At 36.1% G+C, this 17500-nt stretch overlaps 1 protein-coding gene across 2 annotated transcripts in view; it reads left to right on the top strand.

The window, feature by feature from the left end:
* Window positions 1-17500, top strand: part of LOC144960541 (uncharacterized) — a 31439-nt gene that overhangs the window by 1803 nt on the left and 12136 nt on the right. For both annotated transcript variants that reach the window (XM_078893736.1, XM_078893735.1), the window contains exons 3-6: window positions 5101-5420; window positions 7787-8051; window positions 11619-11908; window positions 12968-14528. In XM_078893736.1, the coding sequence (XP_078749862.1) occupies window positions 5101-5420; window positions 7787-8051; window positions 11619-11908; window positions 12968-14528 (2436 nt within the window). The remainder of the gene's footprint in view (window positions 1-5100; window positions 5421-7786; window positions 8052-11618; window positions 11909-12967; window positions 14529-17500) is intronic.

Raw genomic sequence — 17500 nt, 5'->3', positions numbered from 1 at the left:
TTGCCATCCGCGTTGATGAGTAATGCTCACTGAACTGAAGTAACCCACTATAAACGTTCATGGATACACACAGTTTTGTGTGTGGTCCGTTATACTTCCGGATGGCAATGTTATGAGCTTCTGAGCCAAGCGCATACTATCTATAGTATGCACTTGGCGAAGAAGCTCACAACATTGCCATCCAGAAGTATAAGAGACCAACACACAAAACTGTGTGTATCCATGAACGTTTATAGTCAGGTTAATACAGTTCAGTGAGCATTACTCATAAACGCGGATGCCAAAATCAATAACAAAGACCTGAGTGACGTCATCTCCAACTATCTATAGATAGTATGCGCTTGGCTACGAAGCTCATAACATTGCCCCATAGTGGGCAGGGAGGTACATGCTGCGTCTTCTATCTCTCCATACCCGTTTTCCAATTGTTTCCTGTCATTGTCTTGGAATGAGATTACTTAGTTATATCCTGATCCTTGCTCGAGTTCCTTGGCTGGGAGGGAAACAGTCGAACGTATAGTTATAGTTTTGGGAGATGATATTTTTTTCCTTGTAAATCATCTCTCTGTTATGCATTGTATTATGTTTAGTTTACATATTATATTATATGATTGGAAAACATTTGAGTGTATTCCTCTTAGTTGGGACCTGTGCTTGTGTCTGGATGAGACTTTTAGGTGATCTCAAACTAAGTACTTTAACGGTGTGCTCTTGGAATCTACATCTGTTTCCTATTTGAACCCGTTCCCCTTTGTCTTACCTTTTCTTTTGCGCTTTAATTGTAATTCTAGAACTTTTAACTATCCCATTCTCTTCCTTTTTACTGGCGCTGATATGACCTTAATGTGTTGCAAGCGCCGTAAAACCCTTAAAAACAAAAACAAAACAAACATAACATTGCCATCCGGAAGTATAAAGGACCAACACACAAACTCTGTGTAACTATCAACGTTTATAGTCAGGTTGATACAGTTCAGTGAGCATTACTCATAACCGCGGATGGTAAAAAACAATAACAAACACATGAGTGACGTCATCTTCGAGCTATCTATAGATAGAACGAAGTTGACGTCGCTCAGGTCTTTGTTATTTTTTTTCTCCATCAATGTTTCTTTGTAATTATCACAAATCTATTAACCCGACTATAAACGTACAAGGTTGCACATCCTTTTGTGTGTTGGTCCGTTATACTTCCGGATGGCAATGTTCTCAGCTTATTAGCCAAGCGCATACTATCTATAAACCATCGAGACTGTAGATAGAACGAAAATGATGTCACTCAGGTCTTAGTTAATATTTTTTTTTTTTACCATCCATGTTTATGAGTACTTATCACTGAACTGTATTAACCCGACTACAAACGTTCAAGGTAGCATATAGATAGTCCGAAGATGACGTCACCAGGTCTTTGTTATTGTTTTTGCCATCCGCGTTTATGATTAATGCTCACTGAACTGTATTACTCCGACTAGAAACGTTCATGTATACACACAGTTGTTGTACTGTTATACTTCCGGATGGCAATGTTATGAGCTTCGTAGCCAAGCGCATACTATCTATAGATAGTTGAAGATGACGTCACTCAGGTCTTTGTTATTGATTTTGGCATCCGCGTTTATGATTAATGCTCACTGAACTGTATTACTCCGACTAGAAACGTTCATGGATACACACAGTTGTTGTACTGTTATACTTCCGGATGGCAATGTTGTGAGCTTTTTAGCTAAGCGCATACTATCTGTAATAAACTGACAGCATTCTATTCATTATTTATGGTGCGGCTATGTGATCTTGTGGTATGGCACTCGCTTTCGGGTCGGAAGGTCCTGGGTTCGAGCCTCGCGCTCGGCGCATAGTTGAGTCCTTGGAAAAGGCTCTCTCACCGTACTCAGATGTCAAATGAGTACCTGGCCGTTAACAGCTTTGTCTTTGTCCGAAAATTTTTATTATCGCCCAACATGCGTTATGTCCCGTCTTACATGTTAAATGTTGCTGTTGACCAGGGACCCCATGTAAAGCGCTTTGAGCACGTTTAGTGGATATTGCGCTATATAAAAGCTCAATTTTTTTAAAAAAAATTCTTTTCGTTTGCAGTAGGAATGTCCTGGGTTCGAGCCTCGCTCGGCGCATAGTTGAGTCCTTGGAAAAGACTCTTTACTCGCATTATCTCACCGTACTTAGGTGTGAAATGAGTTCCCGGTCTTTAACAGCGTTGTCTCTGACGGAGAATGTTAATATCGCCTAACAGGCGTCATATCTCGCTCTATATATTACGTGTTGCTGTTGGTCAGAGACCCCTTGTGAAACGGTTTGAGCACAACACATGCATATTACGCTATATAAATGCTATAATATTTTTTTGTAAATTCCAATTTTGATTTTAACTTTAAATTGTTAATTTCCACTGTGTATCTAAAGTTTTTTCAAGAGATTTTTTTTTTTTGTGTGTGATTAATCAACTGTCTGTAGATAGTTCGAAGATGACGTCACTCAGGTCTTTGTTATTGTTTTTTGCCATTCGCGTTTATGAGAAATGCTCACTGAACTGTTTTAACCCGACTATAAACGTTCATGGATACACACAGTTTTGGGTGTTGGTCCGTTATACTTCCGGATGGCAATGTTGTGAGCTTCTTAGCCAAGCGCATTCTATCTATTGGTAGAATGAGTTGTTCATCTTAGTGAGAAGTATTGGTCTCGTGCGGCTATGTGGTCTTGTGGTATGACAGTCGCTTTTGGATCGGAAGCTCCTGGGTTCGCTGAGCCTCACTCGGCGCATAGTTGAGTCCTTGGAAAAGGCTTTTTACTCAAATTCTCTCACCATACTCAGGTGTATAATGAATACCTGGCCATTAACAATGTTGTCTCTGTCCGAAAATATTGTAATATCGTCTAACAGACGCCACATGTCGTTCTATATTTTACGTGTTGCTGTTGGTTAGGGACCGGTTGTAAAGTGCTTTGAGCACGTTTGGTGGATATTGCCTTATAGATAGTATGCGCTTGGCTAAGAAGCTCATAACATTGCCATCCGGAAGTATAACGGACCAACACACAAAACTGTGTATCCATGAACGTTTATAGTCGGGTTAAGACAGTTCTGTGAGCATTACTCATAAACGCGGATGGCGGCAAACAAAATTAAACAAATACCTGAGTGACGTCATCTTCGAACTATCTATAGTCAGGTTAATACAGTTCAGAGTGAGCATTACTCATAAACGCGGATGGCAAAAAAAAACAATAACAAAGACATGAGTGACGTCATCTTCGAACTATAAAAAAACTATATTTTGTAAAAAAATTCTTGATGTTTTCTGTTTATTTTTTTACTCCTCTTTGCTTGTATAATTGAGATGGCGCAAACATTTGGGATGACCCACGTCAATAGATAGTTCGAAGATGACGTCAATCGGGCCTTTGTTATTGTTTTTGCCATCCGCGTTTGTGAATTGTTCTCACTAAACTATATTAACCAGACTATAAAAGTTCATGGTTACACAGAGTTTGTGTGTTGGTCCGTTATACTTCCGGATGGCAATGTTGTGAACTCCTTGGCCAAGCGCATTCTATCAATACATCGCAGTTCTTCGCAAAGAACGGTTTGTTTTTTTTTGGTAAAAGGTCAAGGTCAGAATTCTTAAGATAAATGACCGCTTACAAGATAAATATAAATTGTTTTACCCTCACCTTACCACCTATTTTCAAAGTTTTCCCCAAAACTTCTCACCCACCCACACAAAAACAAACATATCTTACTCAAACAGAAAAGCAACAAGCACATTCTATACATAATATTGTTGGACAATATGAACTCTATTACAGAATGTCAAGTTTTTATAGCTATAGCAAAAAGAAATGAAATCTGGATGAGAAATTTAACGGTTGAATCGAAACAAATGTGACCATTTTCCGTTACTCTTCAACAGTCGTAACGTCACTTCCTTCCTAATGCCGCATGGTAACTTAGTAACACTGGCTCTAAACTATCGGAACAATGGCGGACGCCAGTATGAGATATTTCTCCGGCGAGAATCCAGAAGAATAAAAAACACATAAATTTGATCATGTTTTGACTTTTACACATTGTGATCACAGGACATATGACAAGTTCTAGCCAACATGAAAAATAAAAAGTAATGAATGATTTTCTTTGTTTAGAACCAAGATGGCCGCCGTTGCCAATGCGTGTCATCAGACTATTGAATCGTATTGGTGGTAAGGAGACGGTTTAAGCCAATAACGCAATTACGTCACAAGCTTCATTAATGAAGTTTAGCGCCACTCGTTTATTCCTATTAGAGACTACTAAAGGGTTGTTTTAATCTAAAACTTGCTATTGACACCAACCTGGCATACTAGTAATAGTATCGATCGGCTATACTTCTATGTTCAAGCAAAGAGTGTGTAGGGTAACGTAGTTACCAAGAGCTCTCACTTCTCTTAACCGCAATGCTAATGTCGCGTGCCAGGCGAGACAGCGAGGTGGATGTGCTCCGCGTGAATCATGCGCGCTAGGCTTACTGATACAATGAAGAAAATCGAGTAGAAGACGGAAGATGCTTGGCTTCACCAAAAGCGGGAAGTGAGAGCTCTTGGTAACATAACAATCGTTACCTACACGCTCTTTGGTTCAAGGTATCAATCCAGGTTCGGAAGTCATCATCACATTTGTTGATGGTTTCAAATCCCCCTTTCAGTTTTGTCTCTGGGCAATCTAGTTCGAGATTGTTTGCATCGTGTGGTGCTTTGTTGCACTTTGGGGATTTGGTGATTCTTGGAGTCCCCATTTGTGCATGTTGGCAGCTGTTCTTGTAGGTTTTGACCGTAGTCTATTTGCAGCTACCCAGTATTTTCTTGGTTGATCCTGTAGACATGGGAGACTTTTACAGGGATCTTCAATTAGTTCCCCTCCTGTTGGTTTATTCCTTTTCCATTCCTCGCACCAGGCGTCTTGCATGTTGTAGTTTTTTTTTTCTTTGATAGGTAGAAAGGTGAATCAGATTTTAATCTTGATGGCATACTGACTTCACTGTGTGACGCTTCTGATAACAAGCGATCCCCTTGCTGTCATCTGTATCTGTTTTTTCTTCTTCACAGGAATGCAGACGTACAACTATATAAACTTGACAAATTCTTCTGGTCCAACTAAAGCCACATTCGTCGGTCAGATCAACGATACCAACGTAGAAGCAGTTTGCATCACGTTTCGCTATGCAACCTTGGTCAGTATCAACAGCGGTGTCAGTGGCGGAGCAGGGAAAGAGGAGAAGAAGGAGAAAACCCCAGTTCTGACGGTGTCGAACAGGGATGAATCAGATGGGAGACTGATGGATGGGTTTATCGGAGCCGTGGGAGAAGACACAGGAGGCAAATGGAAGCACGTTCGATTTCATGCATGTGTTTGGAAAACCTCACAAGTAAGAATGAACAATTTATTTTGAAAACAAACAGAGATAATAAAGTTCATTTAGAGCAAGGCATAATGTCAAGGTGATAAAGGTGAAGGGAATTAAGCTAATATACATAAACATAAACCTTTAGGTTAGTTTTTCTTTTTTACTATGTAGGATGTACCATTTATCCAATACCACTTAATGAGACATAGAAATGGCGTTCAATAAATTTCCATATTTCTCTTGTAAATTAACAAAAACAAAACGAATAATCATAGTCTACCATTTATGAACTATTTGTAAATAGAAAGTTAAATAATATATATTTATATAAATATATATATATATATATATATATATATATATTATATATATATATATATTTATATATATATATATATATATAAATAATTAAATGAATAAATTAAATAAAAAAAACAAAAAACAAAAAACAAAACGAGATTCCCATAATTCGATTCTTTTGCTGCGAAACTTTATGTGGAACATAGCATTGAAATCGACTTTGATTCTAACCTTGAGGATGCAGTTCAAACTTGTAGCTGAAAAAGGTTGATGAATATTTTCAATTGTTTGGCAACTAAAGACATAAACTAATTGTGACCCCTCGTCTCAAAACGGTATTAAGTCGGGATGATTAAGATGCTGAAAATGGAATTTATAGCCAGAAATATCATGCTTAAGTTGAGTTTATTTGCTTTATAGAGGAAAAGGAATATCATATTTTACTGTGCTAAATTATACCAACGTTTCATATTTTTGACCAGTTTGACTATAATTTGACTTTTTAGAATCTGGACCATCCCGACATAATACCGTTTTGAGACGAGGGGTCACAATTATGGAATTAAGGAGCAGGCACCGGTTAAGATAAAGTACCTAACAAGTGTGTATTAAAAGGTGCCAGACAAAGCAAGGAAACAAAACATCCCACATAGTTAGTCTACCTCGAGGCCGACTGATTGTCTGGGATGGTCTTTTTTCTTGTTTTTCTTTCTTGCTTTGTCTGGCACTTTTCATACACACCTGTTCAGTTCTTAACTCTTCCCTTACCAGCCATTTTCAGGATTTTCCCCAAAACGTCACACCCAACTAACACAAAAATATATTTTTTATCACTCAAACACAATAGCAGTAAGCTCTTGCGATAAATAATTTCTTTAGCAAAACATGCTCTACAAAACATTATTTATTTTCATTAAATTTTATGATGTACAAAAGACATTTGGATATGAAAAATGTTGATTTTATTGTAACAAATGTGACGATTTTCCTATAGTTGGTAAGGAGAGGGTTAATCGTATAAACATAAACATTTCCTGGAAAAAACAACCCAAGAAACCCCAAAAGAACCCAACAAATTGAAAAAAAAAGTTTTGCATTATGAAGCCTTTGATGATTAATCTTTTCTTTCTTAGATTTTAACGAATTTATGATTTAACGAGTTAGAATATTACTCTTGAAAAGAAAAATTATTTTAGCAAAATTCTTATCCCATAGTAAACACATCCTGTTATATTATGTTTGCAATATGGTTGGCTCGACGTAAACTAGAATGAAGCTGGATTCACAACCTTATACAAAATCACAAAAAAATGTAGGAAGGAAGACCCATAAAAGTACATGGACACAAAAGGTAACTTAAACCATGTATTAATTAAACACTCTTCAGAAAAGTTCATTTGTCTGAGAATTTTACAAATAAACCTAATCACCATTAACCCTCTCCTCACCAACTGAAGGAAAATCGTCACATTTGTTACGATACAAACACCAGTTTTCTTATTCAGATTTGTTTTATCAATCGCAAAAATTGAAACAAAATATTTGCAAGGCTTTTTAAAAAACAAAATTATGTATATATCATGTTTTTTGGTTTTTTTTTGGTATATATCATGTTTTTTTTTTTTTTTTTTTGGTATATATCATGTTTTTTGGGGTTTTTTTTGGTATATATCATGTTATTATTACTTTTAAAATTTGAGTTCAGCGATTTAATGTGTGTGTTGGAGTGACATTTCAGTTTAAAAATTGACCATGGTCGGTAAGGAGAGAGTTCAAACTAAGCGTATTTTTATAATATATACATTATATGAATAAAATTTAAAAACTCCTTTTATTTGTGGTCATAATGCGTTGTTATAAAATCAATGTAAAAGTTGCTGCTCGAAACTCAAATAAATAAATAACAATGTGAAATTGAATGTAAGCTTCAATTTAATTACGAAAACACTATCATAATATTATCTCATTCGACCTGTTTTGTTGATAAAGCGGAAACCCGAAACGTCCATTTTATCTGTTTTTGTAATTAAATTGAAGCTTACATTCAATTTCACAATGTTATTTGTTATTAAATCACAAAATGTCAGATTGTGTTTCAAGTGGACTCCAAGGATTTTGCTGGACTTGTCGCCATTGCTGGAATAGGAATAAGCCATTCTGATTGGCTGTGTCATTGCACTGGATCGCATTTCGGACTCCCAAGTTGTCATTTCAACAAAAATTTGTGTGGCAGTTTTAATGTTGAAACGAGTAATAAAGCATTTGGATGGAAAAGAGTGACTCATACAAAATCGGTATCCTCTGATGAAGGAATTTGTAGGGATGTCCCTTTAGGTAACAAGAAAAAGACAGGTCAGTATCTACTATTTCATACTTTTCAATTGTTTGAAATACGAATAAATGGTATGCTTATAGGTTTAAATTGATGTATAATTTAGATATTTTTGCATGCAGAAATGACAATCATAAAATACTCTTTAATGGATCTCAATGGTGCAAATGGGGTCTGTTTGGGTGGAAATTATCATTTTTTTTTTGACGGGACTAATTTTGATCAATTCATTCATTGCTCATTTAATTTTAACCCATAGTTTTGCTTAATGAATGATTTGTTATTTAATACCCCTACGCAACGTTATTTGGCTTAAAATCTGATAGATATTGCGTTTTTTCTCAAAATTGTTATCTAATCACCATAAACATTTTTAGAACCATCAATAAAATATTAATGCCAGAGATTTGAAATTTGGAACTAAAATAGCTAATATGTTACATAAAAAATCCGGCTACTTTCATCTTCTTTTTATTGAATAGTTTTGGAGTAAAAATATTGTTTCTATAACAATTGTCAACAAAGTGAGAAAATTTGATTTACATTAAAATGGAATACGACTTTGAGGGTGAATATTTATAACATTAAGTAGCCAACTACTTACACGTATGCTTAAAATTTACATAACGAATTTAAAAATAAAGTCAAAGAAAAATTAAGAAAATGGTGGAGTCATGAAAATTGGGACAGGCATGGGAGGTAATTTCCCCCCATCTATGGAGGTTGTTATATGTTCTAGCCTGCCAAAAAATCCAACTGTTTTGATCAATGGATTATAACAATTTTACCCGGCAGCTCCACCAAAAATGTAACAAAGTGACCGTTGTCCCGATGTTACTTAAGCGCCAGAGTGAGTTCGCAATGCGTCCACTACGCACTCAGTCCGTCGCCTTTACCTATTATTGTCAATGAAGACAAACACGGACGTAACACACCGACAAGCAAACAAGTGATGTACAGTTTTATATCAAATGGTTTATTTATGTATTGAGTAAAGAGGAATAATGCAAGAAAAGGAAAAGAAGTAGGTCTTATTTATATATAGTAGCAATGATGTATTACAGAATAAAGGGTTGGAATATGTAGATAGAGCAGAAGAGATAGTGAAGAGAATAATTAAAGAAGAACAGAAATCACAAATTATAATATAGACTTATCTAATACTGTATCTCTAAGGGCGCCCTTACCTTAATTTAGCATCTAATCTAACACATAACATGACGACAGCAACCAAGGCAGGACAGCAAAGATGATAAGTATAGTTTCCGATGGATGAAGAATGACTTATCAAATATTTATCGATCAAATGGGTAAAATTGTTTTCTTTCGTTCACAAATAAGCACTGTTCCTTGTATTGTTAATGTTTCTTTGATTTCTTCAAATTATTAATGTTTGATTTCAAATCAACGTCAAAACAACCTCACGGCAACCTTAGGTCAACCTCAAGCCAACTGGCTTCACTAAATAAGGAAGAATTCTCTCTCTTCTAGGTTCCATGCCTGGTCCAGGCTTGGGATACTGCATGAATTATCTCTCTCCATTCCTCCCTGTCTCTTGCTTTTTCAAACAGCTCTTGGATTGTTAGGTTGGTGAAGCCCTTCAGTTGGTCTATGAGTGTTTTTTTTTGTCTCCCCGGGCGCGTTTACCAGGTATTTTTCCACAACTTGCCAGGTATTCATTTTTATCTTTCCTTACTATGTGTCCGAAAAATGATAGTTGTCGATCCGCTATTAAGGGCATTAGTTTCCTTTGTTGGTATGTTTGTTTTAGCACTTCTTCGTTCGTTTTGTGTGCAGTATACGATATTCTCTGCATCCTTCTCAAGCACCACATTTCAAAAGCTTCAATGTTCTTTTGTGTTTCTGCATTTGTATTCCAGCTTTCGCATCCGTATAACAAGATTGGCCACACGTAGCACTTCAAGACTCGGAATCTAATCCCGAACGACATCTGTTTGTTTTTCAAAATGTTTCCCAGGTCCATGAAGGCCTGTTTGGCTTGAGTTATTCTTGCTCGTATGTCTCGGTTACATCTTCCATCTGTTGTCACTATTGAACCTAGGTATTTAAAACTTTCTACGTTGGTAAGTTGCTCGCCGTGAATCGTTATATTGCAGGTGTTGTTGTTTTCGGGGTTTTTCTGTATTACCATGCATTCCGTTTTGGTGATATTCACTTCCATTCCCTTGGCTTCACTATCTACTACCACTTTGTCAACAATCTTTTGAAGTTGGATTTCTGATGTTGCAATGAGTACCGTATCGTCTGCGTATCTTATATTATTTATGTTGTGACCTCCTACTTTGATTCCCTCCATATTAGTTATGCCCCTCATGATTGTTTCTTGGTATAGATTAAACAGATCTGGTGAGGCAACACACCCTTGACGGACTCCTTTCTTAATAGGAATGGAATTTCCTGTAGAGTTTCCGATTTTGATAGATGCCTGCTGGGTGTAGTATAATGTTTGCATGAGTCTGAGGTCTTTCTCATCAGCGCCAATGGAGTGCAGTTGTTTTAGTATTTCTTCGTGGCGTACTCTATCAAAAGCTTTTTTGTAGTCGACAAAACAGAGGTATAGTGGGGTCTGAACCTGTATAGCTCTTTCACTTAAAACACGGAGGAATGAATAAGGAAGAATATAGAAGGATTAATTAATCAAAACCAAATATTATATCAATCTATTAATAAAAGTAGTAAATCAACACAACGGAATAGCAGTGAATACACTTAGTAATGCCATTATATTTATGGACTCACTATACTAAAATCAAAATTCCTCATCAACTAACTATCACCCCTATTAGGGAACCATTACTAAAATAACACAAAATATCACTCAGATTTCACAATAAATATTAATTTTGAAATATTACCAGAGCCAGTAAAACAATGTAATTAAAATAAAAAGCCTCAAAGGCGTCACAATAACGACTTGGACGGAGAAATACTGCCACAAACAGTATCACCGCTGCCACAAACAGCATAAACTTTGGGAATTTATTTATTATAATTTTAGTGCTCTCTTCGAGTCACTAGCACGTCCGTCCAAGCCGGAGTCTTCAGTTCAACTGATCAAAATATCAGAATCTACAATTGAACCCTTGTTCAACGAAACATTCTGATTGGTCAAAATATTAAATAATATAACTAAATTATGGACACCCTCCTCTAACACCAAACTTCCGTTCCAACCCATCCCATATCAAATTCATTAACGGATAGTTTGCAATGCATTAGAAATTTCATTACAACAAACCTATCAAATTACCCAAAATTCGAGCCCACATGATGCACGTACATCCTTTCTCAAGGTAAAACCTAAGACTCGATGACAACAACAATGACGGAAAACACGGGGACATCAAAGCTCACCACAATGACTATAATCCGGGTATCAACACTTACACCACAGTTATTTACAAGGAGTCATCTAGAAATCCACCCCTAAACCTTAGTTATTTATACTTACTTATCCATCAACCCCTGATATAAATCAACCCCTGACAATTTTACAACGGAAAGTATTCATTGAAAATACTTTGACATGTCACTATGGATTTTTCGTTTGTCCAAATTTGTTTCAGGATCCTTTGTTCTTCTAGACACGAGTTCGGAAGATGCTGAGATTGGATCAAAAGCTACATTGTGGGGAACGACAATGACATCCAAAATTTCACAAGCATGTATCAAATTATATTATGCAACAGTGGGACTTAACCCCCAGACTATAAGAATTTACAACAAGATTGTTGACATTGGGGGAAACACAACAGTGAAATACCTTGGCCAGATTTCTGATACTACGCATGGCAGTTGGCGGAAAGCGAAATTTGTGTCAGAGATAGTTCCAGCCAAACAGTTACGAGCCTCATATGTACGCAAAAAAGTTTATACTCTAAGGTCACTACTCATATATATATATATATATATATATATATATATATATATATATATATATATATATATTTATGAGTGTTGGTGGGTACTTGTAGGTACGAAATTGTGAGTGAAAAAATGTGAGTGAAAATTTACATTATATATATATATATATATATATATATATATATATATATATATATTATATAATTTATCTTAGTAATTTCAAGTTCAAATACATAGAGTGTTTGTAATATATGATGTTTACAATTTTCAAATTACCAACAACAACAAAATATTTGATGAACTTTAACATAATTCATCTTTTTAAAAAGTTGTTCATTTCATAATGAATGCCTAGATATAATTTTCATTCCTTGCTTGCACTTGCATTTGTCGGTTTGTTCTAACAGTGAATAGGCCTCGAGAGCTGTTTGCATGTAGGATATCCGCTGAATACATGACTTGCATTATTCAATCTTCCTCACTACAAAACAATTTCTCATAAGTCAGCCTCACACTGATTTTACTTAAATGCGCGTATGATCAACATAATATTTTTCTTCTTAAGCAAGAAATAATTATCATATAAATATAAATATAATTATGTCACGAAATAAATTAAGACCATGCAGGTTGAAAATGTAAATATTGATATAATATTCTTCTAAGTGAATATTAAAAGACACGTATTAATTGAACACACAAAAATTCAACGAAAACTTGCATATAAGGAAACCATTTAACACTTGTATCAAAATATTGTAAGTTGTAGGGAAATTTTAATCAATCTTAACAAGAAAAAGGCGTTTAATCAGCAGATTCTATTTTAAAATCTTGAACACAAAAAAAGGTAGAATGGAGTCTAGTATTTATCAATTCTGTTCTTTAAAAAAAATTGTAAAAAAAAGAATTGAAAAATATATATCAAACATAAATACTATAATAATTCATTTCATTAATTAAATCTTAAAGATTTTGTACAATGGCAAACAAAATAACATTCACACAATGACAGCAGCCTATGAATATTTCACCGTATTTCATCCTTGAACAGATTGGATTTCAAGGAGAGAAACTGGACAAAGACAGCCAAATAGCACTGGACAATGTTGAAGTTGTTGGTAGATTCATGTTTACACCAACCACTACAGTACCACCAATACAATCTACTACACCAAATACCTCACCATTCAGTAAACCGTTGATTACACCAATCGTTACACATATGTTTACAACAAATACTGCTAAATACAGTACAGCTAAAACGAACAAGGATTCCCCCACCAAAACTACACCAAACCCTTCACACAATACGCCACCAGCCAGTACGGCAAACAGTAGTCCAAACATTACACAAAACGTTACAAAAGACACCACTCCAAACGTTAAACAAACTACTACTCAAACCAGCACGAAAACCACCGTACAAATCAGCATATCAACCAACACACCGAACAATAAACAAACCACCACACAGACTACAACGCAAAGCTCCACACCAACCAACACACAAACTACCTCTCAGACCACAACACAAACCACAACATTTCCACCCACCACAAAAACCACCACACAAACCACCACAAAAATCACAACACAAACCACAACAATACCCACCATACAAACCACCACACAAACCCCAACAACACAACCCACTACACAAACATCAACAACACAACCCACTACACAAACCCCAACAACACAACCCACTACACAAACAACAACAACAAAACCCACTACACAAACCCCAACAACAGAACCCGCTACACAAACATCAACAACACAACCCACTACACAAACCCCAACAACACAACCCACTACACAAACAACAACAACAAAACCCACTACACAAACATCAACAACGCAACCCACTACACAAACATCAACAACACAACCCACTACACAAACAACAACAGCAAAACCCACTACACACACATCAACAACACAACCCACTACACCAACCCCAACAACAAAACCCACTACACAAACCCCAACAACACAACCCACTACACAAACATCAACAACACAACCCACTATACAAACATCAACAACACAACCCACTACACAAACATCAACAACACTACCCACTTCAAAAACATCAACAACACAACCCACCACACAAACCCCAACAACAAAACCCACCACACAAACAACCAGATCACTCTCGACCATATCCACCCCAAAAACTAAACACACATCAAATACACCATCGCAATCTTCAACAAACACAACAAAAACAGCAGCATCATCACCCACACATTCCTCAACATTGACAACTCCAAAAACTACAAACACCACAGGAACAAACACAACAACCACTGCATCCACTTTTAAAACATCCAGGCCACCCCCAAATACTAAAGAATTCACAACTGCCGAGCCAGATACCGAAGACACATCCCCAACAAAAGAACCAATCCTTTCCACTACAGCGACGTCACAGACAAATCCCAAATGGCATAGGGTTGTTCCCCAACTGGACCAGAATAATATGTCTTTCCCAGGGGTAAATTGTAAAGCTGATCTGACGTCATGGTTGTGTTCGATGTATTTTGAAAGAGTCAGGGATAAAAATAGCTCCTCTCTCATGTGGACGGTATGGAGACTTGGTACAGGTAAATACTCTTCCTATTATATTTATTAAATGACAAACACAAAACAATCTTAAGATTATATATATATATATATATATATATATATATATATATATATATATATATATATAGATAGATAGATAGATAGATAGATAGCTAGGTATATAAACAAACCTATGGAACCACTTCAACAAGCAACAACACACAACAAACCAAACTCATGTAACACACAGTCCTGACGATGACTGAAAAGGCCTGAAACATCGATGTAGACTGACTCAAACATTGTGGTAAATATTAAAATAATAATTCGGTCCATTGCTACATGTCGACCACTATTCGTACCATATTTGTATCCAACACAATACAATTCAATATATATATATATATATATATATATATATATATATATATATATATATATATATATATATATATATATTTATATATATATATATATATATATATATATATATATATATATATATATATATATATATAATTAATCACAAAAATATCATTCTTCAAAGTTTGTGATGTTCAAAATAAATATGAATAGAAAAAAGTAGATATATTGTGGCGTAACAAATGTGATGATTTTGCTGCAGATGGTAAGGAGAGGATTGAAGGAAAAGAACCAGACTTTGTCCACGATGTAAAACTGCTGTTTGTTTTAATTAATTTAATAGTAAAATAAATGGAGTGAAAATGACTCTTAATAAATATATAACAAAATGTGATCGACGATTTGACCTTTGCCTTTCATCGGGTAAACAATAAAATGAAATGTTTTATGTTACATTTGTATGATCGTTAGTAAATGAGAAAAAAATGTAAGAAAATAAAACGTTATTTCTTGTTTACTTAACCCTCTCCTTACCAGCCATTTTCATAATTAATTGTCCCCAAAACTTCACGCCCAGCCAACCCAAAAACAGACATTTCTTACTCAAATAGAAAAGCAACCAGCACATTCTATACATTATATTGTTCGACAATATGTGACACTCCGCCTCAAAACGGTATTAAGTCGGGTTTTTCAATTTTGGGTTTTTGGTACCCAATCCTAGCTAATCTCATCTCATGTAGTTCCATATCTGAAGCAGACGTCGGAGGTCATCTTCCGCCAAGCTGATCTATCTCTTGCCAATTCTAGCTTATATTATGCTTAAAACTTTGATACCAAATTTATAAAATTCTGATTATTAATTATACAACTATTACCGTTTGAAGAAGGGAGAGTGTAACAACCAGGTTTTGAGAAAATCGACTATGAAGTGAGGCACCGTTTTCACACATAATCAAATCAATGGGCAAAGATAACTCCTCAGATACGGGCATTGAACATTTGACGAGAAGAGTAAAATTTGCAGAGACGCCAATTTTTAATTTGACTCACATAAATTTTAGACACCACTCGGAGGAATTTCGATGCTGAAAGAGGAATTCCCGCACACACAAAAAGGGAATTGAGATTATATTTGGTATTGTGTTTACATATTGTATAGGTCTAAATAGATAACTGATTACAAATATTTTCTGATATATGAACACATTGCCAAATACAACCCCAAAGTTTCCTGATTTCAAGAGAAGAAAAGCTCCAAAACATAATGATGGTAGTGAGGATGATGTTGTGTTGGTGTTTGTAGTAGTAGTAGTAGTAGTAGTAGTAGTAGTAGTAGTAGTAGTAGTAGTAGTAGTAGTAGTGATGATGATGATGTCATAATGACTGTTGTAGTAGTAGTAGTATTGGTAGTGATGATGATGTGGTGGTGGTGGTGACTGTGGTTGTAGTAGTGGCAGTGGTTGTAGTAGTAGTGATGATGTGGTGTGGGTGGTTGTAGTAGTAGTAATGATGTGGTGGTAGTGGTTGTAGTAGTAATGACGATGTAGTGGTGGTGGTGGTTGTAGTAGTAGTGATAATGATGTGGTGGTGGTGGTTGAAGTAGTAGTGATAATGATGTGGTGGTGGTGGTTGAAGTAGTAGTGATAATAATGTGGTGGTGGTGGTTGAAGTAGTAGTGATAATGATGTGGTGGTGGTGGTTGAAGTAGTAGTGATAATGATGTGGTGGTGGTGGTTGAAGTAGTAGTGATAATAATGTGGTGGTGGTGGTTGAAGTAGTAGTGATAATGATGTGGTGGTGGTGGTTGAAGTAGTAGTGATAATAATGTGGTGGTGGTGGTTGAAGTAGTAGTGATAATGATGTGGTGATGGTGGTTGTAGTAGTAGTGATAATGATGTGGTGGTGGTGGTTGAAGTAGTAGTGATAATGATGTGGTGGTGGTGGTTGAAGTAGTAGTGATAATGATGTGGTGGTGGTGGTGGTTGTAGTAGTAGTGATAATGATGTGGTGGTGGTGGTTGAAGTAGTAGTGATAATGATGTGGTTGTGGTGGTTGTAGTAGTAGTGATAATGATGTGGTGGTGGTGGTGGTTGTAGTAGTAGTGATAATGATGTGGTGGTGGTTGTAGTAGTAGTGGTAGTGATGATGATGTGGTGGTGGTGGTTGTAGTAGTAGTGGTAGTGATGATGATGTGGTGGTGGTTGTAGTAGTAGTGATAATGATGTGGTGGTGGTTGTAGTAGTAGTGGTAGTGATGATGATGTGGTGGTGGTGGTTTTAGTAGTAGTGGTAGTGATGATGATGTGGTGGTGGTGGTTGAAGTAGTAGTGGCAGTGATGATGTGATGGTTGTGGTGATTGTAGTAGTAGTTGTCGTGATGAAGATCCGGTGGTGGTGGTTGTAGTGTGTGTGTGTGCGTGTGTGTGTGTGTGTTTGAGAGAGAGAGAGAGAGAGAGAGAGAGAGAGAGAGAGAGAGAGAGAGAGAGTTAGTGCTAAAAGTGCATCAAGTGATAAGTAGTGCAACACGAACTTTAAAAACTAACGGGGCTAAAGTTTGAGGGCAAAGTATTTGTTATTAGCTATTATTAATGGCAAGTGCAGGAAGGTCAACATGAAAATTAATCCAGTGAGCGCAATTTATTGAT

This window comes from Berghia stephanieae, chromosome 15 (genome assembly GCF_034508935.2).
Source record: "Berghia stephanieae isolate SIO BIC M18660-M18661 chromosome 15, UCSD_Bste_1.3, whole genome shotgun sequence".
Taxonomy (NCBI): domain Eukaryota; kingdom Metazoa; phylum Mollusca; class Gastropoda; order Nudibranchia; family Aeolidiidae; genus Berghia; species Berghia stephanieae.
This window is presented reverse-complemented; position numbering and strand designations above follow the sequence as displayed.